The 23,203-nt window shown below is 38.9% G+C and overlaps 1 protein-coding gene across 7 annotated transcripts in view; it reads right to left on the bottom strand.

The window, feature by feature from the left end:
• Positions 1–1,243: 1,243 nt before the first annotated feature.
• dock10 (dedicator of cytokinesis 10) overlaps positions 1,244–23,203 on the bottom strand; it is a 78,021-nt gene continuing 56,061 nt past the window's right edge. For 2 of the 7 annotated variants that reach the window (XM_030152099.1, XM_030152100.1), the window contains exons 29-58: positions 21,894–21,977; positions 21,685–21,781; positions 21,508–21,540; positions 21,095–21,273; positions 19,075–19,191; positions 18,495–18,612; positions 18,257–18,378; positions 17,675–17,789; positions 16,404–16,470; positions 16,021–16,068; positions 13,770–13,880; positions 13,166–13,278; positions 12,960–13,075; positions 12,340–12,477; positions 12,051–12,233; positions 11,855–11,965; positions 11,549–11,764; positions 11,381–11,438; positions 10,624–10,725; positions 9,943–10,049; positions 8,917–9,039; positions 8,715–8,828; positions 7,339–7,344; positions 6,610–6,756; positions 6,295–6,505; positions 5,755–5,945; positions 5,583–5,683; positions 2,465–2,603; positions 2,202–2,274; positions 1,244–2,043 (exon numbers count right to left, since the gene is read on the bottom strand). In XM_030152099.1, coding sequence (XP_030007959.1) covers positions 1,985–2,043; positions 2,202–2,274; positions 2,465–2,603; positions 5,583–5,683; positions 5,755–5,945; positions 6,295–6,505; positions 6,610–6,756; positions 7,339–7,344; positions 8,715–8,828; positions 8,917–9,039; positions 9,943–10,049; positions 10,624–10,725; positions 11,381–11,438; positions 11,549–11,764; positions 11,855–11,965; positions 12,051–12,233; positions 12,340–12,477; positions 12,960–13,075; positions 13,166–13,278; positions 13,770–13,880; positions 16,021–16,068; positions 16,404–16,470; positions 17,675–17,789; positions 18,257–18,378; positions 18,495–18,612; positions 19,075–19,191; positions 21,095–21,273; positions 21,508–21,540; positions 21,685–21,781; positions 21,894–21,977 — 3,399 coding nt within the window. In that variant the 3' untranslated portion in view covers positions 1,244–1,984. The remainder of the gene's footprint in view (positions 2,044–2,201; positions 2,275–2,464; positions 2,604–5,582; positions 5,684–5,754; positions 5,946–6,294; positions 6,506–6,609; positions 6,757–7,338; positions 7,345–8,714; positions 8,829–8,916; positions 9,040–9,942; positions 10,050–10,623; positions 10,726–11,380; positions 11,439–11,548; positions 11,765–11,854; positions 11,966–12,050; positions 12,234–12,339; positions 12,478–12,959; positions 13,076–13,165; positions 13,279–13,769; positions 13,881–16,020; positions 16,069–16,403; positions 16,471–17,674; positions 17,790–18,256; positions 18,379–18,494; positions 18,613–19,074; positions 19,192–21,094; positions 21,274–21,507; positions 21,541–21,684; positions 21,782–21,893; positions 21,978–23,203) is intronic. The other 5 variants (XM_030152102.1, XM_030152104.1, XM_030152098.1 and 2 more) reach the window with 5 other exon arrangements.

Genomic DNA, 23,203 nt, shown 5'->3' with positions numbered 1-23,203 from the left:
CCCATTGAGTTGGATCAGTGACAGTGGATGGAGACACTTGGTTTATGTTCAGTTAATGACAGATTTTACTGTAAAAGTCACTTTTTCTTCAGTTTTTTGTGTTTCTGATATGATAAACTTCAATTTTAATCTGAGTTTTCATGAAGTTCTACATGGTCAGTGAATCAAATGTAGGAAAATACCAGATTTAAACTAAAAAATGCAAAATACAGAAGATAATATTCAAATAAATGGTGATAAATCACTTAGGAAAAGTCAAATATAGAGAAAAATTCATTTGGCAAGTGCCACAAAAGTAGCACTGGGTCTTTATGGGTTAAAGCAGCTTGCACTCAATGATTTCTTCATTATTTCATACTTCTATTATAAACTTCTGAGTACCATTTATTGTGCTTGTGAAAGACCCATAATTAGCAGCTGGTGATTTCAGGCCTGGATAATAGACAGGACCGAAGAAGTAACAGACTGATTGTTGCAAGACTGGCATTAACCCTCAAAGATGTAAACAGCCACCGAAAATTTCTACTGATCTAAGATATTTAGTTACTTTTGAACCACTAATCCTTTCAATACATATGAATAATTCAGGTCAAATGCAGTTTGCCAGCTTTACATTTGGACATTCAGTGGCTCCATATTCTACAGCACAGATTCACTTTAGTCTAAAACAGGTAGTAAATGAATTACACTGCTTTATATTCAGTTAATGATGTATTTTGCTGAAAAAGTCACTTTTTCTCCAGTTTTCCGTTTTGTTTCCCTGCACTGCTAAGAACATTTACATGACCACAACCTACAAATAGAAAAATACCTGGTTTTCACTGAAAAATGCGTAATGCAGAGGATGATATTATAATAAATGGTGATAAATCACTCAGGAAAGGTTAGATGTAAAGAAAAATTCACTTGGAACATACCACAAAATAGCTCTAAGTAGGTATTTAAGCCCTGAGGGAAAATAAAGAAATGCTGATGTTAATTTCTACAGCAGCTGTCAGTCCAGTACAGTATGGTCAGTGAATAATGAGGTTTGGACATTAACAAATTTTTATTTAAATGTTATACATAAAACTTTAGTTTTTGTTCTTTTTAAATTCAGCTAAACAAATATTTATATATTGTATATTTTATAAAAAGAAACATTTTAAATATTAATATTTCTTATTTACAATTCAAAACAGTACATGAAATAATAACAGTAACAATGCATTTCAATCATAAAAATGTTACAAAACAGTTTTTCCCATTTGAAAACTGGCAAGCTGAGATTTCCAGAATGTTAGCGAGGATACAAAGTAGCAATGTGGAACTGCTCTACATTCAACAGGAACTAGAGGTGCGTTCAACTCTTCAGACGCTCAGTTTGTTAAGACCTGTAATCCAAATCTTAATTTTCACATTTGTCTCTTGTCATGACTTCCTCTGCTAAAATTCAGTGATAATGAAAACCCTCATTAAAATGCATCAGAAAGCTATATAAATTATGTGTACAGCTGAACGCACCTCGAGCTCAGTAAGGTCACTGTTCTCTAAAGGGACAGGGTTGTGGAGAGAAGGCGCATGTTGTGTGTTTGTATGTAAATGCATGTGTGTGTACATGTGGATAAAACACGGTGTATGTTTCTTTCTTTTGTGAAAGTGTTTGTCAGTATGTAGGCTGATGAATCAGTCGGCAGGACAGGGGAATCCATACTACACATGGACTGAGTCTCTAAAACCAAAACAACAGTAGCTAACAGTCCAGCAGTCTGGCCTCTACTGTAGATAGTCAAAGTTCAACAACAGGACTACAGACTACCACAACCACAGTCTACACACTTCTTCCCTTGTTTTCTCTACACTTGCCATCAGTCACAGTTCCACTAGTCCAGAAAACAACAGTCAGAAACAAGCAACTGAGCCATTCTGAGGCTCAAACTGGCACTCCAAAGCCATTTCTTGGGGGGAAAATTGTCCTCCTTGGCACAAAAACGTTGCTGTGAGTCTATTGGCCATTCAGAAGGCGCTGTGCCGTTCCGTTCCTGGTTGTCTTGTGTGAGGAATCTGCACAAGAGTAAATAAAAAGCATTAGCATAAGAAGAAATTTTGTTTGTATATGGACAGATTTGGATATTCTATGCATGTGAGATACACAAATAGCAAAGTGACAGATACAGTATGGCTGGAAATGTCTGATGAGGATATTTGATGGCCTGACATACCAGTCTTAGAAAGAGTAGACAAAGAGCTGTTAGAGAGAGAGCAGGTGCTTGAGGCAAGAACACTTTTTTGCAGCTGTAATGAGAGAAAAGTTTGGAAAAGAAGCACAGAGAACAATGCAGTGATGGCACAAATTAATAGAACACCTTCAAAATCAATGCATGTGAAAGGACAGGTGACTCAATCATCAAAATAAAATGTGAAAAAAAGCACTGGTGCAGAAATAACATGAATGTGATGGTTTTTAGGTGTTGCATATTAAGACCTGTTCATTCATGATGCCAGACAGCTCAGTCAGCATGTCGCGATAGTGAGCTCTCATCTCCTCCTGGTACTCAAGCTGGTCCTCCTTGATCAGACGCTCATTCACATCCAAAGCCTGACCACAGGCTTCTGCAAACTGCCTGCATGGAGCAAATGAAACAGGGCTTACTGTGAGGTAATCAGAAAAGCTGTTCACTGCACTATTTACCTTTACCACAGAGGGAAAGACTGTAGACTTAAGCTGCATAGTGGACATTTTTCATTGTTGCATAAGCATATTAAACCGATTATATTTAATTAATTGGTAGATTTTAATTTGATATGCTTGGATCTTAATTGCAGATTTTTTAATACACTTACAGCCTAATTTGTCTTGATAAGAGTCAAGATATTTAGGAACACACTGCAAAAATCAAAATCTTACCAAGTGTATTTTTCTCATTTCTTTTTTAACACTTTCAGTGCCATGGGCCGATTAAATCGGCTTTACGAAAACAACCTGTAAAGTGCCACGGGCCGATCAGATCGGCTTTGGAGAACACGCCACATTTGTGTACAAACAAACCATCCACCCCCATTTCTTTCTCACATTTCGATGACGTTCTTTCTGTGTCCCCCTTTTGAGACCAATCAGACGGGAATTTGAGGTCACGCGACCGAATAATATTTTTATATCTTTTTAATGTTTCTTATTCTCTGGTGTTTCATCAGAGGGAGCCCTCCATGCCGGGGGGCGGCTGTGGACTCCGGGGGCTGTGGCGCCTTCTCTCACTGGGGTCCGCTCCTTTCTGGTGGGTGGGGGTCCCAGTTGGCCCTCTCCCACTAGTTGGGATGCGGGGCTGTGTTGCTGGTGCCTGGTCGCCGGGGTCGGCGGCTGCATCCTGGTGCGGATGGCTCCCTGAGACAGCGCCTCCTAAATTGATGTTTTACTTTTACTTGTACATTTTTGTTCTGGTCTACCCGTGCTCAGTCAGTCTTCTTAAGTATGTTTGAGCTTGTGGGTTTGCATGTATGTGTGTGTGTGTGTGTGTGCAGGTGAGTGGGTGGGTGTGGGTGGGGGGTGGTACTGATTTTTAAACTGATATGTAAAGCACTTTGTGCTACAGTTTTTAATGTATGAAAAGTGCTATATAAATAAAGATGATGATGATGATGATTATTATTATTATTATTATTATTATTATTATAAATTATGCAAATCACGATCAATAATGAATCGGCTGCGTCCGGTGCGTTTTGGATCTAATCAGCAATCGGTCGGATGTTACCGAGCGGTTTCCTGCAGGATTCTTCAAATATTATAAAAACGACGCGAAATACTGAAAAACGGCCAAATTCTGTGGCACTTTTAAGGCTTATTAGCCCCTTAACTGTATGGCACTTAAAGAGTTAAGTGTGATGAGATATTTTGACAAGAAATGAGAAACATGCACTTTTGTATTTGTTAATTGTATTTTATGCATTGTCCATTTTATCTTGTTGTACAGTGTCCTTTGGTGTCCTGAAAGTGCTTAGAAATAAAATTTATTATTATTATTTTTATTATTATTATTATTATTATTATTATTATTATTAAGATTTAGATTTTTGCAGTGCAGATTTACTAAACAACACAAATTAGAGTCAGGTTGCAATAAAGAAAATACACACATGGGAGTGACCAGTTCAGCAGGTGATCTACAGTTAATATGCACATTTATGAACATGGCAACAACCAGTTCAGCAACCAGTGCAATCTACGAAGAGTAGCTAAATTTGTGCCACACCAAACTGCCAACAAGTCCATCTGATGAAGGTACAGGGACTGTACCAACAACATAGGCACAGCATGTTACTTGTAATCTGACAAAAAGCCAGAGACCAAAGAGAGACAGAGGAAGGAGGAGTTTTTGGTAGAACTGGATCTTGTTGGATTACTGAAACAATTCAATATCCTAAAATACCTGTTTGCAAAGGGACATCTACAATAACACAGAAGTGCATGTATTAGGAGTGAAGGTTGAAGATGTCTTACTTCTAACATCTGCAACACCTGTGTTTGTGGTCAAGCTTTATTCATAACCTGCATTTATTTCATATGTTTGGAAGGCTTTCACTTTTCTTTGTATCTAATATAAAAGGAAATATTACTGACACATCATTTACATAGGTAAAATTAATGCCACTACGGTGAAGATTTCATGCATTTCATATAAGTTTTTTGGTGTGAAGACTAGGATGCAGCCTCTACACCAGGGGTCTCAAACTCAGATCCTCGAGGGCCGGTATCCTGCATGTTTTAGATGTTTCCCTCTTCCAGCACACCTGACGGTCATTATCAGGCTTCTGCACAGCTTGATGATAGGCTTATCATTTGAATCAGGTGTGTTGGAAGAGGGAAACATCTAAAACATGCAGGATACCGGCCCTCGAGGATCTGAGTTTGAGACCCCTACTCTACACACTTACGTTAAACTATTTTGTAGCATAATGCAGATTGTCTATGTGCGTTTGGACTTGAGAGAATGCAGGTGAAAATGTGAACCATTTTGTGGCTGATAGGTTCTGATAATGTTTTCTTGTGTGTATTCAGAACACATGAACATAAGTAGAGAAAAATCTCTTCCTTTTAATATCTGCTCCTTGTACTTGGCTGTGCATCCTGAGAAGGAACGAATGGAGCATTTGCCAATGGGGAAAAATAGGATAAGACTTAAGACCTGCTTTTCTTCTATGTCAAATAATGGTGCAATTGACAGTAAATTGACAACTGCAAACCTTAGTAAGTAACATTGAATCATTCATTTAAATTTTCTCCACCCCAAGTTTTACGCTATGAAAATAAAACTTCTGCAAACGCAGTGATGCACATGTGTAACTCCATCACCTTTCTGGTACTAACTTTGCGCTGTGCCACAGTAAATCTGACAGTAACTTTTTAATAGAAGAAGTTTCTGTGCACATCCTCTGGCAGACAAAGTAAAAAATCAGGTGCTTCTCAACTTGAACCAGACACTTCAGACTTTTCCTTTTTGCCTCATATTCACATCCTGAGCCTTAACATTTATTAAAATTACAACTTAGTGACGTTTGGGTTTCGAGCCAATGTTAAAACACTGGTCAACTGTAGTAACTCTTACCTGAAGATCTCTTTGAGCAGTTTGACCTGGTTGTCTGGGTACTTCTTGGCATTCTTCTCCTCCAGGAATGCCCTGGCATAAGCCATGGGCCCAGCATTTACCTAAAAGGGAGAGGTTCCGGTGAGACAGAGGTACTTACGTCATCAGTAAATCAGGCGGTTACTGTACCCACCTTCACACTGACACTGCCCTGCAGTTTCAGCTGTAGTCGGATCATGTCCACTTCTTCCATGTTGCAGAGCTGGTTGAGTTCGGACACCTTACGTGACATCTCATCTATAGCTACCTCAATCGGGTTCATTTCTGTACTCTGCTGCTCCACCACCTGGATACGCTTCTTTAGGTAAGGGAAGCTGGAACTCGCTGAAGATAAAGAAACAGAAAACCAGGTCAGACAAGCCTTTGGGGCCAATTTGAGTGGAACACCATTAAGGGTAGGATGGATTACATAGATCTGTCTAGATCTAGACAGGATCTAGCCAGGCTCTGTTCCTCTGGTAGTAAGCACTTAAAATGTGTGCATTTTATGGTAATCAAATATAATAAAATACATTACATTACCAATTATAATATAATCTACTATTCAATGTCAAAAAGAACCTTTAGAACATGGCATTACATTGTTATCGTATATATTTTAAAGCCTGTAAGAACTTAACAGACTTTTTTTATGGTCACGTTTTTAAAATGAGTCACAGAAGTAAATCCTCACTGGTTAATATGGTGCGTCTTTTGCACTGCTCTTCCACATCTCCATGCTTCTTTCCCGACAGAGTGAACGGCGTCTCAAACACAAAATGATTGATGTTGTGATGTCTCTCAAAATCCGTTCTTTTATCCTGCTGCTCTTTTTCGTCAAAGTAGGGCACCACATATGTCACCTGGATGTAGGCGAACTTGGGGTCCAGGTCTTTGGGATTCACCTATTTTTATATAAAACACATGTGAGGCATCAATCAAGTGAGAAAGTCCATTATTTTTTTTTTTTACAGTTTTCAGCAGACTTTAAATCTATAATCCCAGTTACCTTATTAGAGTCCTGGATCATCTTGACATTATCAGCTCCAAACTTGTCTGAGTAGAGTTTGAGTAATCTCTGGGAGATTTCTGACAACCCTGTTAGCTTTGGTTCTTTGTAGATGAACTCTTTGCTCTCCTCCTCCTCAAAGAAACCCTAAGAGAACAATCGCAAAAACACGCTAATTAGCATAGCCTGTGACACATATGAGGGAGTGTTTCTGTGCATGCACTGAGTTTAATACGTAGATGGTGTTGCTTTTTGCAGTCACAACACACTTAATGCATGTCAGACAAATTTTATGCTACTCCCTGGTGGTTTATTGAGCCATGGGTTGTAAAACACTGAGGTCACAGCACACTTCATAGCCTTGTTAGAACAACTCAGCACTAACAGGGTGTCAGCGTTAAGTGCGCAATGGGATAGTTTACAGGTCATTTTAAAAGCACCATTGGAGTCAGAAGTCAAAAGGAGGTAAAAGGTTTACTGGATAATGCCTTCCCATTGATTTTGTGTTTGAAACCGCCTCTCCCAAAAGGGTTAAAACACAGCAACTATCGTTTAAGGACAAAAATGTTTCATTGTTGGAGATTATAGGAAATAAAATGGACCACAGCAAACTCGAGACAAACCCTTCAACGGGTAAAGAGAAGCAAGCGTTAATAGCGGTAGAAGGAGAAGAGAGGTAAAAGTGGTTAGCGTTGAGGAAAATGAAAATCAAAGACGTACAAGACTTACCGCGATCTGGATAAAGAATATAATAAACAGGAAGAAAAGAACAGACAGAGAAATTAAAGACACAGACTCGAAAAATCGCTCCTCATGCTTTAATGTCTCCTCTTTTTTATTTCCTGGGATGAGATTACAGTTTCGCACCATCAGATATTTATTTACTCTCCACTTCAGAGCTCATAAATCTCTGCATAGAAATATTATCCTTTGAATGAATAAGAAACTGTGTTAAAGATCCAGTGCCAGGCGAGGAAAACATCCTGCTCTTTGAACAACAAAGTCGATGGTTCAAAAATGAACTGGAACACAGTAAACCTGTTACACCAGAGGTCTCAAAAATGCGGCCCGGGGGCCAAATCCAGCCTGCCAGAGGGTCCAGTCTGGCCCCTGGAATGAATTTGTGAAATGCAAAAATTACACTGAAGATATTAATCATTTTAGTTCAGGTTCCACATACAGACCAATTTAATCTCAAGTGGGTTGGATCAGTAAAATACTATCAAAATGACCTATAAATACTCACAACTCCAAATTTTTCTCTTGGTGAATGTAAACATTTCCATGTCATTTTACTGTATTTACACTAAGACAAACTATCATTTCACAAAAATGCAAATAACATGAAAAAATATGAACATTTTGAAATGTCTGAAGTTTGTCTAAATGTTTTGTGTATTTGTTGATCAACTGTGATCTGTAAGTTGTAATTTACATGTGTAAATGATAAACTGAGACATAATATTGTTAAAATTGTATTTAGTTTTCTTAAGAAATTTCAGTTTTTTCATGTTATTCACATTGTTTTAAAGAATAGTTGGTAGATGTAAACATTTTCATCACATAATTTTGCTTTTTTCGCTCTAAAACATAGAGGAAAGTCTGAAGTTGACATTGACAGTTGACATTATTCATGTATTATTATGTTATTATTTCACTGGTCCGGCCCACTTCAGATCAAATTTGGCTTAATGTGGCCCCTGAACTAAAATGAATTTGACACCCCTGTGTTACACCTTAAATGCTTTAACTCCATAGACAAAGTCCAGCTGTTGAAATGGCAAAAATCTATTTACTATTTAACCCAAGTTTTACCCACTGCTGCAGATTAGGTTTAAGGTTTATATGGATAGGTCTTAGAATATGTGCTACAGAAACAAGAAAACATGCAACGCTTCAGAACATAATGTGAAAAAAATAACCAGAAAAGCAAAAATTTAGTTTGTCAGCGTTTCCTTTTGTAGCACTGATGAGTTAATTCATTTATTTTAATTTCATAGATGATTTGTACTTTTGTGTCGCAATGCACTGTATATTCTGTAGAATTCTCTGTACAGTTATTCCTACAGATCTGTTTAGTAGCTTCAATAACTAGTGTCCCTCACCTGTCCATAGAAAGCTACACGGTAGTAGCGACCGAAGAGCCTCTTTTCTGAGTTGACCACCTCAGTCACCTTCAGGTAGGAGCGATGGATGTCATAGTACAGCTCTGACAGTCTCTGTGAGAGGACACATGCACAGACAGACAGTTAAAATCAGCATATTGCGTGCATGTACACAGAGGAAATGGTTACAAGCAACACATGCCTTAAAATCCCGCCTCTTTTCAAAAACAGCAATGACAGGTTTGTTGATGTCAGCAATGAGCTCGTGTCTCTCTGATTTCCACAGGTAGTCCACACACAGCTCCAGCTGCTCCACCAGCGTGTCCTACACAAAAAAAGACATATCCAGATGCTTTCTTACTCACTTGTGTACATTTCTTTTAATGTTTTTACATCATAGTGGAACTATGCAGTATGGATATGATATGAGGCAAGGTTCCTTCAATCTCTGGTTGTGGAGTTATCCGTGAAGAATCAGTGTTAAAGCTAGTTGAACTACTTCATATCCATTATATTTTTTATTTTACAATTCATGAGGATTGTTCATTAAAAGGAGAAAAACAAGAATAAAATAAAGTTCTAATGCATATTTCTGTTCTCACTTTTTTTTATTTTTCATTTTTGGTGACACACTGGATAATTTAAACAATTACTGAAAAGAAAATATGCTTTTTCTAGGACATGAGAAGACAAAAAGTTCATAAATCAATTGTTTAATCTTAACAAAGTGCTGTATTTTAGAAGTGTCTTATACACAGCAAAAATCTAAATCAAAAAATTGAATTAAGCAAAAACAAAATCTGGAATTAAGCAAAAAAAAAAAAATTCTGCCAATGGAACGAGTGAAAATTATCTTTGTAAGATTTCTTAAACTAAAATTTTCAAGGGCTATTGTCTAAAAATAAGTTTTTATATCTCACTGAAAAATTACTCTGAAAGTGATTAAGTCTTATTTTAAGTGTGATTAGATATTTTGACTAGAAATAAGAAAAATACACTTGGTAAGATTTAGATTTTTGCAGTGTATTATCCATTGTGTGAAATCTTAATCTAAAAAGTAATTACAAATCAAAGCTGTTACATAAATGTAATAGAGTATAAAGCACAGTAATTCCCTCAGCAGAATGTAAATTTAAAATAATATTAAAACTTAAGTATTTCGAAATTGCGCTTGTAATATTTAAGTAAGAGGGAAGTGATCAGTATGTAAAAGTTTATAGGTACTAACCTCAGTATAAGGGGTGTCTTGTGTACCAGTGTCTTCTTTCATCGCACCTTCCTCCTTGACATTGGGACTGATGCACATAAAAGCTGCCCAGCCCATAGAGAATGACGCTGTGGTTTTGTACACAGGACATAAAGGCAGATTAGAAACTAACAAGACATCACAGACACCCCGACAGTTCACACTTTTTTTTTTCTGATCATAGAGTAGGTTCAACTTATAATCAGGCAGATGCATAAAGTGCCTCCAATACAAACATCTTGTATCTTAATACAAGAGCCATTTGCAGACTAAAAAAAAATACTGAAAACATCAAAGGTAAACATGCTTCATATTAAAACCAAACTATATCAACTTCCCATCCAGAGAAAGTTGAGTGAACAGTGAAGGGCAACCAGTGACACTAACCTCACACAGTCTCATCATCAAGGCAAGAGAAGTGATCCTCATCAAACCGCGTATCGTCTTACACAATATTAAACAACATTATCCAAAAATATGGTAGTTTAGATTTGAACTGACACCTGGAAACCTCTTTCGATCAAAACCATATCTACACCACTCACACTCCAATGGATGAGTCTTAAAGATAACAAAACACACACTCCTAACCACAGTGTCCTCCCTACGTTAAGCTCAGCTCCCAACCCCACCACCCAGTCGGCCCCAGGCGCACACACTCACTGTCTTGTTCTCGGGAGGTAGTTAGTAAGGAGCTACAGTTAAAGACAGGGCTTTCTTCAGGGGACACACTGGACATCCTGGCCTTGTCAGCTCTCCAGTATCCTGTTTGGTAGGAGGGGAGGAGGAGCAGGAGGTTTAAAGTTTAAGTCCACTTGCTTTTGCCTTTTGCGCACAAGGACAAGGCTGTTGACAGCCTCAACAGTCAGCCAAGCTGCTTGCATGCTAAGCTAGCTATCGGCACACGGGCTCAGTGGGAACAGAGCATGCAAGGATATGACACACATGCTATGGTCTGCATAAAGAAGCATGCAGATGTCAGGACAAACAGACTTGTAGATACAGGAACATGCAGCATGGAGAAATGTGCGGACATCAGTCTGTTTCTAATTGGAAAAGCATTTAAATGTAAAGAGAGTCTACATGTTCATTCCCCACAGACTCCTAGCTAATCTCAATCACACTCAAGTTATCAGTATGCTTTCAATCATACTCATTAACCCTCATTACGATATGAAGGATCAATGCCTGAAAGTTTGTTGAGAGTGATAATGTAAGCAGAGAAAGTCAGAGAAGTTGGATGAAAAGTGATTGTGAGTGGTCTTTTTGGTTAGAAGTAGCAAAGTCTGTGAAGATGCACAGAAAGAAAAAGACATTTCATGGCACATTCCTGGATATTTGCATGTGTATACTATAAACACACTTGCACACACAAACCATGCTGATATAAAGTGGTAAACAGCAGCTTCTCTGAACTCACCTCTCCTTTTCAGTGATTCAGCGATCAGGGCTGATATGTGGATGTAGCACATGGCAGCCTGAGGAAGAAACACATCCCCATCCAGTGGGATTAATATTTCATTAAAAACACATTTGAGACCCTTTTTTAGCTGAGTAAAAATAGTCCACAAAGCATAATGTTTACTACCTCAGAGAGATCGCCATTGCGGACATGGACCTTGGCCATACTCTCGAGCCAGGTCCGTCGCAGCTCAGGGGTGCTGGCATAAGAGTTGGCCAGACTGTACTGCAGGTCAACCAGCATCTCTGGATCCTTCTCATGCTCCTTCATTTGAGCTGTAGCCATAAGAACCGTCCTGATCCGTTTGGTCAAGTCTTTAACTTCTGCTGGGAATGGAGAGTTCTGTACAAAACAAAAGAAGTTAACACTCATATCATTTCATAATGATTGATAAGAGTGCTACAACATTAGACTAAACTTGGTCAGCTTTACCTTAAGTGGCACATCTCCATTTGCAAAGTTATTAATGATGGCCAGAGACTGCTGAAATCTTGAGCCGCCAATACCGGCATCTGCTATTAACTGGCTCACCGCCTTGATAACCTGATGTTCAGAGAAGTTAAGGTCACACCTCATAGAGCACACAGTAAAGAAATGATATACTTGTAGTACATTTGTGTTCACTGACCTGCAGATGTGAGCGGACTATTGACTTTCCCTTGGTGAACTCAAAGTTTTTTCTCATGACAAAATACAGCAAGGCCGCTGCCTCCATCTGGGTGGAGCTGGATCGATGGTTACAGCACTTGAGGATCTCATAACACAGGCAGCCACAAAGGTCTGCCTTACCCTGGAAGAATGCACTCGGAAACTATGGAAACAAATAAAGACGACATGAAACCCAACATAAAAATAAACTATTTCTTGCGTATTAAGTGTGATTTGCATGTGTGTATAGTTATGTTTATATAGAGGACCTTTTGAACAAAGAGTCTGAGTGCAGCGAAGACATGCCGTAGGGTGGCAGTGGACTGATTGATCTGAAAGAAGAGCAAGTAGGTGTCCAGCACCTTCTTCATCAGTGCATTCTGTCCATCATCGAGCAACAACTGCTTCTGTAAAAAAAAATAAAGAAAAGGCATTTAGCTATTAAAACTGCAAAGCTGTAAAGGTGTTACTTTCAGAATTATAAACATAAAGGCAGTGTAACTATTTACTGATCTTCAAACCACTTTTATTTTAGCCACCAGGTGGCAGTAGAGACTCATGACTGACTGCAAGCATGTACCATAATGTTAGCTGCATGTTTTTTTATAATGGCTCTTCATAGTAAAATGATGCAACTACTAGAGGATATTTGTACTCAATATTTAATTCTATATATTTTACACATGTATGGGTAAAATTTCAACATATTGAGGTGTATATTTTGATTTGGTGATAAAAACATATCCAAAAAAATGTGCATTAGACAAAAGCTCTGCATTGCTATTTTAATCCAGAAAAAAGGCACAACAAAAAGAATCCCTACATGTAAAAAAGGTTGACATACGCAGTCATGTAGACTTAGTTTTTCAACAATGAAAGGAACACAGACCTTGTGATGGTGAACAAAGAGCTCTAGTACATCCAGCACAGTAAGGGCCACCTCCGTCGACAGGTTTGCCTCGATATCTGTAGGACTCAGCGTGTCTCCATCCTGAATATTCCCATCTGGAAACAAAATCATACACAGAATAAATACCTCAAGATACCGTAACAGCATATTCACCTGAGGTTAAATGTGTAAACTGTGTGTGTTACCTGTCTCCATCATCTGCAGCAGCTTTGGGTTGGTGAGGGCATTCTTACCCCTGATGATTGGCATAGTTTGGGAGCGAGCGTGTCGATGGCCTTCCCCTCCAGATGAAGCCATCCTGAAGGTAACGGCAGGAGTCAACAGCGAATATCAATAAAAGTACTCGCACACTTTATAATTAAACTGCAGAAAGAAACGTTAAAACTATTGAAATGTTCTATATTGGGTGGGCAACTACAAATGGCGTCCATGTCCCAGATACTTGCTGTTATTAGTGGTCTATTAACACATGGGGGGTACAGAAACACAGACTGGCAAATCATGTAAAACACTGGAGAGGCATGCGGAGAACACAGTTACACTGTAACATGGGCAAACACAGTGGTCAAATACATGATGAATATACACAAGACAGGAATGTGTTCAACTAAATCAAAGTGCTTACATTTGAATTGCAGGTTCTAAGTATGAAAATATGTGAATTTTTGCAATCAAAGAAAATATTTGCGTCATTAACATCAGTAGTATCAGTAACCAGAGACTCAACACTGTCATACAGCTATCATTATGGCTGAGGTGATGTCTGTTTTCAGGGTGGAGGGTGATTACCATTGTGGGAAGAGGCTTGAGGGTTGAGAGGACTGAGAGGGGTGGTTAGAGGCCTTCAGGGTGCCATTGGCCTGGGTTGACTGGGCCAGCTTTACTGCCGCTGCTAGCTTCCTGTTCACGAGCCAATCACACCAAAGCTAACATTAGTTAATAAAGACCATCACTGTTTTAATGTCATGTTGCGTCAAGGTTAGACAGATATGAGTGCCTGAAAATTGCTCGAGCATACCTGCTGCCATCAGTTAAATGGATGGAGTTGTTTCAGTGCCAAGAGTTTTGTGAGAAAGTGCTATGTTTGCGACCTTGTTCCATATTTATAGCAACTAGGTCAAATTGTATTAGAGTAAAGCAAAAGCTGATAGTGTCCAGGACAACTACAGTTCGACCTCGGTGTGATGACAACGGCTAGATCCAGAAAGAAAGATCAAGCAGCTCATATTTACAGGGAGATCAGCCAAATGGAAAGGTTAGTGGCATTGCAGAGTCAGTGGTTTTAGTTTGCCATTAGTAGTATATTGTGCTAATGGCATATCAAGGCTTGAGTATGTATTATTGTAGAGTGTTAGACAGCATGGAGAATAGGATGGATACATGTGATGAAGCTCAAGCTGCTTCGCAAATCAGCTTAGTAATGGATCTCAACAGACTAGACATATCATAATCTTATGGTGTGTAAATGAATCATATAGTGCTGCCAATCTAAATTTAGCAAATGTAGCCAAAACAAAACGAAGGCACAGCTACTCTGTAACCCAATGAACACAACTGCCTAAGAGCCTGCTGAGGAAACCCAATTAAGTTGAGCAGCAAACAGCAGGTGAAGTCCAGCCAGTCATGGGAGAGTCCATGGAGACAAGGGATTACAAGGTCAACATGCAACATTAATGGCACAAATGTATTTAAGGATGTAAAGAGCAGTCAAAACAACACAGTGCATCATCCAGCATATCTTTCAAGGTTGTTCTTCATGTATGTCAATGCAGAAAGAGTGCAGAGGAATATCAGTTATGTGCAGTTCAAGTCTGACAGCATGCACAGTGGGGGAGGATATGAAGCATGCACTGTGGTGAGGATTACAACAGCAAGGTTCAACAGGGAGAAAACATTACCATAACTATTCATTATTGTAATTGTAACAGTAAATGTGTTGCTTGTGCTGTATATTCACATCCTTCTGTGTGTGTGTGTGTAGGGGTGGGTGTGTGTGTGTGTGTATGTGTGTGTGTGTGTGTGTGTGTGTGTGTGTGTGTGTGTGTGTGTGCGCACCTATACCTAAACTTGGGTCTAAACTGGAGCCAAAGGCTGAGTCTCGCAGAACCAGCAGAAGCAGGATATGTTATAAGACTGACTAAACTTCAGCTGCTGCATCACTGCTGAACTTAATGACTGAATTGTCTGATAAGATGACTGACTTTGGATGCTGGCTGGCTGCACACTTGCAATGTAATTCATCACTCCTAGACTTCAATGGGTGCCCACACTGACTCAGCCAGGCATCAAAGAGCGAACAGACAGAGACACTGAGACAGACACAGGCGTAAGACTGTGAATCCCCCATGGCCTGGTATTACAGACGAATGTTAAGTAGCTAGCTGCTCCAGACAGACTCAGCTACGTCTGTGAGCTAGGCTTCCAGCTACCTTTATTCTGTTAATGCCTCCACACACAGTAAAGTGCCTGTTCTCCCAGCCTTTTGTTGGCTTACATCTCAGCATCTTATTGCTGAAAGGAAAAAGAGAGCTAATTTAATTAGCTGGGAGGAACCAGAAGATGGAGGAGTCTCACAGTGCCAATGGCTCAGCTCCAGTAAGAGCATACACACATACACATGATAACAACCCCCATCCTTTACTTGCCAACTACTACAGTACAATATCCAGCAGTGCTCTGCTCTCTATAGTGAGATCCAGGAGTTTCACCTCCCCCTTTCCTTTTCTGTCCCTCTTCACATCTTGCCCACTTTAAGCTCATCCCTGTGTGTGCACGTGCATACAGAACACATATTAGTATTTCTGCTTGAGTGTTCCTAATTCATTTATTTGTGTATGTTTGCACATTACCAACCGCATTTGCACACGTGTGCATTCATGTGTGGATATGATCACATGAATTATGTATCTGTGGGTGGGGAGCTACAACCTTTGGCTGTAGCATGTATGTAAGTTAATAAGCTGTTCCCACATCTGCAGAATTATAATAAACACCAGGTGTACATCTTTAACAAGGAAAGTATTGCAGCAGGAATTCTCACCGTGCTATGTGGCGTTTTCCGAGGAACCTGAAATGCTGAAGACACAACCTAATAAAAAGGAAAATGAAAAATATTATCAGTTAAGAGCACAGGATAAAATAAATGCATGTAATAAAACTGGATTGGAACAGTACAGTCTAGATGCTGACACATACAGGAAACAGACAGTTAATTCTGCAGAGCTCAGCTGATAGAAAACTCTCCTTAAAATTACAGTCTGTGTTTCTTCTCTCACTGTGTCATTACAGTCCTCTGTTCCCTTTTGGTCGGAATCTCCTTTATTCTCTTTCCTGTCATCATTTTAGTCTGCCTGTGATTTTAACTGTGTTCGCTGACTAGCAGTTGTGGTGATACCCAATGAAAAAAAAAAAAAGATCACTCACTCTAAGATGTTGAAGAAATCTGAGATCTCCTGGTGAATGGCTCTGTGCCAGTAGGACACCAGCACATCTGGAATTGGGCAGTAAGAGATAACGTGTCACACATAGCAGCAGATTTTTTAATGGGGTCATGGATTTTAGGGTCAGTCTTATTTCATTTCTTGAGAAACACACTTGTATAATCATTTCAGATGTTAACACATTTGTGTTTGATAGAGCTCTGTACTGATTGAATTTGGCAACAAAATACAATTCAGTACACTGAACACTGGTGCACTGTTCTGTTGACAAAGTTACATATGATGATTTTTTTTAAATGTACTGTAATTTTTGTCATGATATAAAAAACAATCATGAGTAAAAGTTACATAAGAGACACTACATTTTGATGCCATCAGAACAGATATCTACAGTCCTTGTAACAGACAACATCATAACACTATCTGAAATAAGCACAGGTATTGATATTTTCCATGTAACATTTTGTATCACAAAACAAATTTAGTAAAGAATTGATATTTTCTTTCTGAGAATGCAAAACACAATATTAAACAACTTTTGAGCGTATCAGCATTTTTTTTTTACATCCTTCATGTTTATATTTGAGCAAGGCTGGTTTAGAAGAATGAGAGGATGAATGAGTAAAAACACAAAAGTCTATAACCTAATGGATGTTGGTGTCTGGATTTCATATAATTAATCATAATGATGTATATCATTCATCCACCCATTTTCTGGACTGCTTAGTCCTTGTGAGGGTTGCGGGGTTGCCAGAGCCAATCCTGCCAACTAATGGGCAAAGTTGGGATACAACCTGGATGTGTGGCCAGGTCATTGCAGGGCTGACACATACAGACAAACAACCTTCACTTTCACATTCACACATCTACAGGCAATTTAGATCGACCAATTCACTTAAAAAGGTCTAAGTCTTTGGATGGTGTGAGGGACCCAGAGTGTAATGCATATTAAACTAGAAGCACTTGGAGAGCGCAGACCTCCACCAAGGCAGATCAGTGCCCCCACCCCCGATCACCACCAAAATTTAATCATTTGTTCCTTGTGCCAGTATCAACATTTCCTGAAATTTTCATCCAAATCCATTCATAACTTTTTGAGATATCTTGCACACAGACAGACAGACAAACAGACAAACAGACAGACAAACCAATGCCGACAAAAACATAACCTCCTTGACGGATGTAATAAAGCAATCTATAGCTTGGTTGTATTGTAGAAATTACATATATGAATGTCTATACGGTGTCACCTACCCTCAGAAATAGTTTTCATGATGTGTAAAAAGCACATGAGCAGGCTACGGGTCTCTGCTTGGTCCAGCTTGTCACAGCGAGAACCATAGCCTATCAGAGACTGGGGTCTGGCAAACTGAGGACAAATACACACAACAGAAACACAGTCAGAAATGTACAGCAGTATCCAGACCAAGTATGTCACTGAAATAATGTACCTAGCATTAATGTCAATTTTTGTGTTTCAGAAAGCAGTAGCTTTACTTTGAACTCTAATCAGAATTATCTAGTAAAGAGGTGAAAAGAAAAAGCGAAGACAGAGGATGAAAAATCCTTGGCTGGAGTCAAACAAGGACATTGTATTGAAGTGGTTTTGGTATTCCAGTAATGTACAAGGTCTACATGAGGGAAATCACTCAGGGTAAAGTGACTTTTATTTTATAGGAATTCAGTAAAAAGAAGAAATCAAGTGTTTTTAAAATATTGGAGTTGCTTTGATAGAGCTGCTTGCTATTTCATGTTGAGAAGCTACAAATAAACTATATGGAATGTGTCATGAAGGTGACATCTGTTTTCTTTTCTTAACTCCTCTCTTATTCTCACCTTCTCGCATCCGTCCATCTTCTCACTGTTCCTGTCACTGTTGCTAGGGTTTGAGTCCACACTGATCAGAGAACCCCGAGAGTCAGTCTGGTTACCCGTAGCAACTGCCAAGGATGAAAATGCTGGAGGAGGGGGAGGGGCGTCAGCATCAATACCCTTATTCACACCTTTTTTTCCTTCTACATATACTAGAAATAGAGACCTGCACACATATGTATAGATAAGCCCTTCTTTCTACCTGTGATGGAGTTGAGTACTTCTTTGGAGAAAGAGGCATCCACAGAGTTGCCATGGCGAGTAACAGGAATGACCCCTCCAGCCACTCCCCCTCCGACGCTGAGGTCATCACGAGAGCCCTTTGTTGTTGTATTAGATAAAGAAGTTATTCACTATGCCACTATTCAGTCTTACATATTGTTCAGGATCTCATAATCACAAACATTCACACAGTATTATTCAGATTGTTACACATATTCCTATAGTTACAGTAAATTTAAATTGATTATAAAGGAAAGTCTGTGCTTTACATCATAGAACAAAGATGTGGCCAGCTGGAGAAGTAATAAAGCTCAGGGAATAATTAAGGAAACAGAGGATTTATTTTGTTGAAATTACGGACTTCAGGCTAATGTTGACTGGCACACTTAGTAAAATGGTGTTGAACAGTTCCCAACTCTGTATTTATTACAGTCCAGATGCTGAGTGACATCTGGACGTTTACAAGGGAAGTTTGTTGGAGTCTCTCTTCTGTAAGAATGTGTAAGACATCATTCATCCAATACATTATCAATCATTCTATCTTCTAATATGACTCTTACTTGATCACTAGAGGTGAAGTAGATGGGGATGAGGTCCCTGAGGAAGAATCGGGGCATGTTGTCCAGGATTAGACCATACAGAGGCAGGTAGAGCGACGCAATTCTCGCCTGTTTCTCCTGGAAATAGCACCAGTTAAAAGGACATTGCATAAGTTATAAAGTAATTTGTGCAGATTTTGTTTACATTATTATTACCCTAGCCAATCCACGCTGTTAGGTCTCCCCCAAAAGAAAGGAAGAAAGGAAAGACAGGGTTGTATTTTGGGGAAACAACAATGCTTTTATCTGCTGATCAAAACAACTCATATACACTGTTACGCATATAGTTGGAATAATTTTGCTTTCAGACACATTCTTTTTTTTCATTTTTATACACATCAGTAGTCACCTTTAACCAGGTGCAATGTTTACATACTGAGTCCCAGTTACACTTTATCTATCAAAAATAAATCACATTGTCACAATCATTTTATATGAAGAAGTAAAACATATTTTATCTCAACTTAATGGGTAACACTGTATATTATACAAAGTTATTGTTTGTATTAGGGTGCTTCTATGAAACTGGTCCCTAAAAACAGGACAGAGGGGCTAAAAATTCAAACAAGATGTAGACTAATGTTATGAAGCAAGTTTGGAAGCACTTTGGGTCTATTTTAAAAATAAATACTTACTGAGATAAAAGAGAAACTATTTTTCAGATAAAACATATTCTTATATTATTTTTATACAAAAATCTGCATGTAACACAGGAAAAAGGACATGGAAATCACAGGCTACTATTTTTTTGAATATCTTTTTATTTTCTCACAGGTACATTTTGGGAATTTAAGTAAATATTCAAGGCAGAGTGTTTCACAAAAATGACCACTGTTGCAAAATCATTTGCAATTTATTTGTGTTTAAATGGGTAGGTTCCACATGTAACGCGAGTGAACATGATGGGTTACACACGAAACCTGGAATGAGACTGCCAATTCATGAAAAACCCACACATCTGGATAAGAAAAACGACTACGATCGTCAAATTTAATACAGTGCTCTTATTTATAGCAGCATATAAGACCATTTCAACCCATGTTTTCCAGATCAAATGCACTGACACCTAGGCAGCTTTTCCTGTCCCAATTTTAGTCCTATTTTTGGGCCCAATATTTTATTAAAAATCCACTCTTGCTCAGAGCAAGAGTATAATTTTTTTTTTTTTTTTTGCATTTATCTGAGGTCATCATTAGGTACATCCTGGGGGGGAAATATGTCTATATTTCTCTTTTATTATTGGTTCTAAAAAAGCTGGCAAAGTGCCAGGTACCAAAATAAACCCAGTTTCATAGAAGCACCCACTAATATGTATTTCTCAAATCAGTAACATGTTTACTGATATAATGAGTCTTCTATCATTTCTAAAGATGGACAATTATTACTTAAGACTTCCTGGTATTAGTTGTAGTAAAACACAACGTACTTGTATTCCTAGGAGGGTAATAATGACAGTATCTGAGGTTGTCCTGTTTGGCCTTTAAGCATGAGGAATTAAATATATGCAGTTTAATATTGCCAACAAACATGCTTAAATCGTTTTAATGTCTTTATGTGTTATCTATTTATTTTTTTAATTTAATTTTATTTATATAGCACTTTTTAAAACAACATGTTACAAAGTGCTTCACATAAAGGATAGAGAGATAGATCAAATCAAATCAAATTTTAAGCCAACCAAGTGTTCTGGGTTTTATTTTGCCCTCTGAAACAGACTCAACTAAAGTCGGACTTGACTACAGCCCTGCCGTTGTGTTGTGGTTGGCAGTCTGTGATATAGTTTAATAGAGGGCAGATTACTGACTTAGCCAGATCTGAACAGTCCCCAGCGTTCATTAAAACATCTCACAGCTGCCATCAACCATCATATGTCAGTCTCTGTGTGTTTGTGTGAGTAACATTGGAAGAATTTCTACAAAGAACTCATGACTCATCGTTCGTGCTTTTCGTTTCCTACTGTGTAAACATATTTTCTGTCTACCTTGGTGGCATAGCGTGCATCCAGAGAGTGTTTGGCCATTAAAGTCTTCAGGGTGGCCAAAGCTAGGTGTCTGAGGTCCTGTTCGTCCTGAAGTGCCAGCCCCAGTTCCCGTAGCAACAAACCAGTAAGGAAATGCTTCCTGCAGAACTCCCCAGTCAGGTTGTATTCAGGCACCGAGGCTGAGGAAAACACGAAAAGAGATCCAGATTTTACATGGAAATTAAGTGCGCACACAATTTAAATAATTCCCATACCAACATTTGCTTTCCATCAGGGAGACAATTAATCCCACTATGTATAAAAATTGTTCCAGTGAGCAAGTAATGTGGCGAGCCAATTTCGCATGAATTCCATTATCAAGACACCACTGTGGCACATAAACTGTCGCAAAGAAAATGACTGAACATATTTACCATGAGTGCTTTGTGGCTCTGGGGATGCATGGTCTGAGATGGACAAATAATGCAAGAAATGATGACACAAAGAGGAAGAGAGAGAGACAGAGTGTTAATAGACAAATGAACTTGATGTATGATAGTTAACACATTAACACTAGACACGAAACTACACAACATGACCAGGGCTCTAACCTGTGATGCGAGCGGACGGCAGAGGCAGGCTGAGAGGAATGTAGTGTTCATGGTTACACACCTCTCTCAGGAACTCAAATTTCAGCTCACATAAGACCTAACGGACACAGAAACACACTGTATGTTCATGTATGCAGCCGTACAAAAAAATAACACATTTAACAGTATTCTGATTGCAGATATTTCTACTACATGTGTTTATTTATTACCTTGCTGTCAGTAGCAGTGATCATGTTAATGTAGTTGCTGATCAGTTTGAAGGTGAAGCCTCTGTCCATCAAAGTGAAGCAACGCTACATGGAAACAGACCCAACATCAGTTATTGTGAAAGAGAATGAAAGACATTTAATACAGATGAAGTAGGAAATCAATAGGCAGCATTTAATTTGATAGAAATGCTATATGAAGACTTTAAGGCAGTTTGAATTGATCCTTCTTAGAGTAATATAAGCTTAATGGTACAAATACTGTTCGCAAAGTACCCGTCATATAAATTCTAATGGTACACCAGTAACATAATTGAATCTATCTTGTCACTCATACAAGTCAAGCCAATTTATTTGTAACCATTGGTACACTGAGCAAAAATACAAATGCACCATGTAAAATGGTAAATGGACAGCACTTATATAGCACATTTTATATACCTTCATGGTGCCCAAAGTGCTTTACAAGGCCTCACATTCACTCACACACTAGTAGGCGTCTGCCAGATACTATTGGGAGCAATTTAGGGTCAATTCAGTGTCTTGCCTAGAACTAGAACACTTCGACATGTGCACTGTTAGAGCCAGGATTTGAACCGCCGACCCTTTGGAAATTGGACGACCTGCTCTCCCAAGTGAGCCACAATACAATGTACAATACTTATAACATGAGACACGCTGCCCAAAATGAGCTCGTAATGTCTTATAATTGTAAAACATGGTTAATTCTCTTGACTTATAAACTAACTTTGTGTCCTTCTCTGCGAGTGAGCACTTGCTCAGTGATCCAGTGATTCCACCCACAACACAGCTGTGGCATGTCCAGATGCTGCTCGAACAGCAGTAACAGTATTCAGGCGCTCCTTATACTGGGGACAATAAAAGGAAATCTTAAAATGAAAATGTCACACTTCCTCAGATGCCACCATGCCACATATGTCGCAAATCATGCAGGAGCGGTTCCAGATAACATCCCATAGCTCCGTGTAGCCCTCAAAGAGGAGTGGAATAACATTCCACAGGCCACAACAGACAAGACTGTCAACTCGACGAGAAGACGATGTGTTGCTCGACGGGAAACCAGTGGTGGACACACAAGATATCGAGTTGTGATTTCTTTCAACTGGCCCCCACTGTGTCCACATGAATGTCCCTGAATTCCAGACGGACAGTAATCTATACCACATTGATCAACAAAATAAACTGTGTGTGATTTAATATATTGTGCAACACCTAATGCTATTAAAATTTGAAGTGTCACATGGTGAGTTTATATTTTTGCTCAGTGTACATTTGTTTTTTGAAAAGCCGGT

The sequence above is a fragment of the Sphaeramia orbicularis genome, chromosome 13, assembly GCF_902148855.1.
Source record: "Sphaeramia orbicularis chromosome 13, fSphaOr1.1, whole genome shotgun sequence".
NCBI lineage: Eukaryota > Metazoa > Chordata > Actinopteri > Kurtiformes > Apogonidae > Sphaeramia > Sphaeramia orbicularis.
This window is presented reverse-complemented; position numbering and strand designations above follow the sequence as displayed.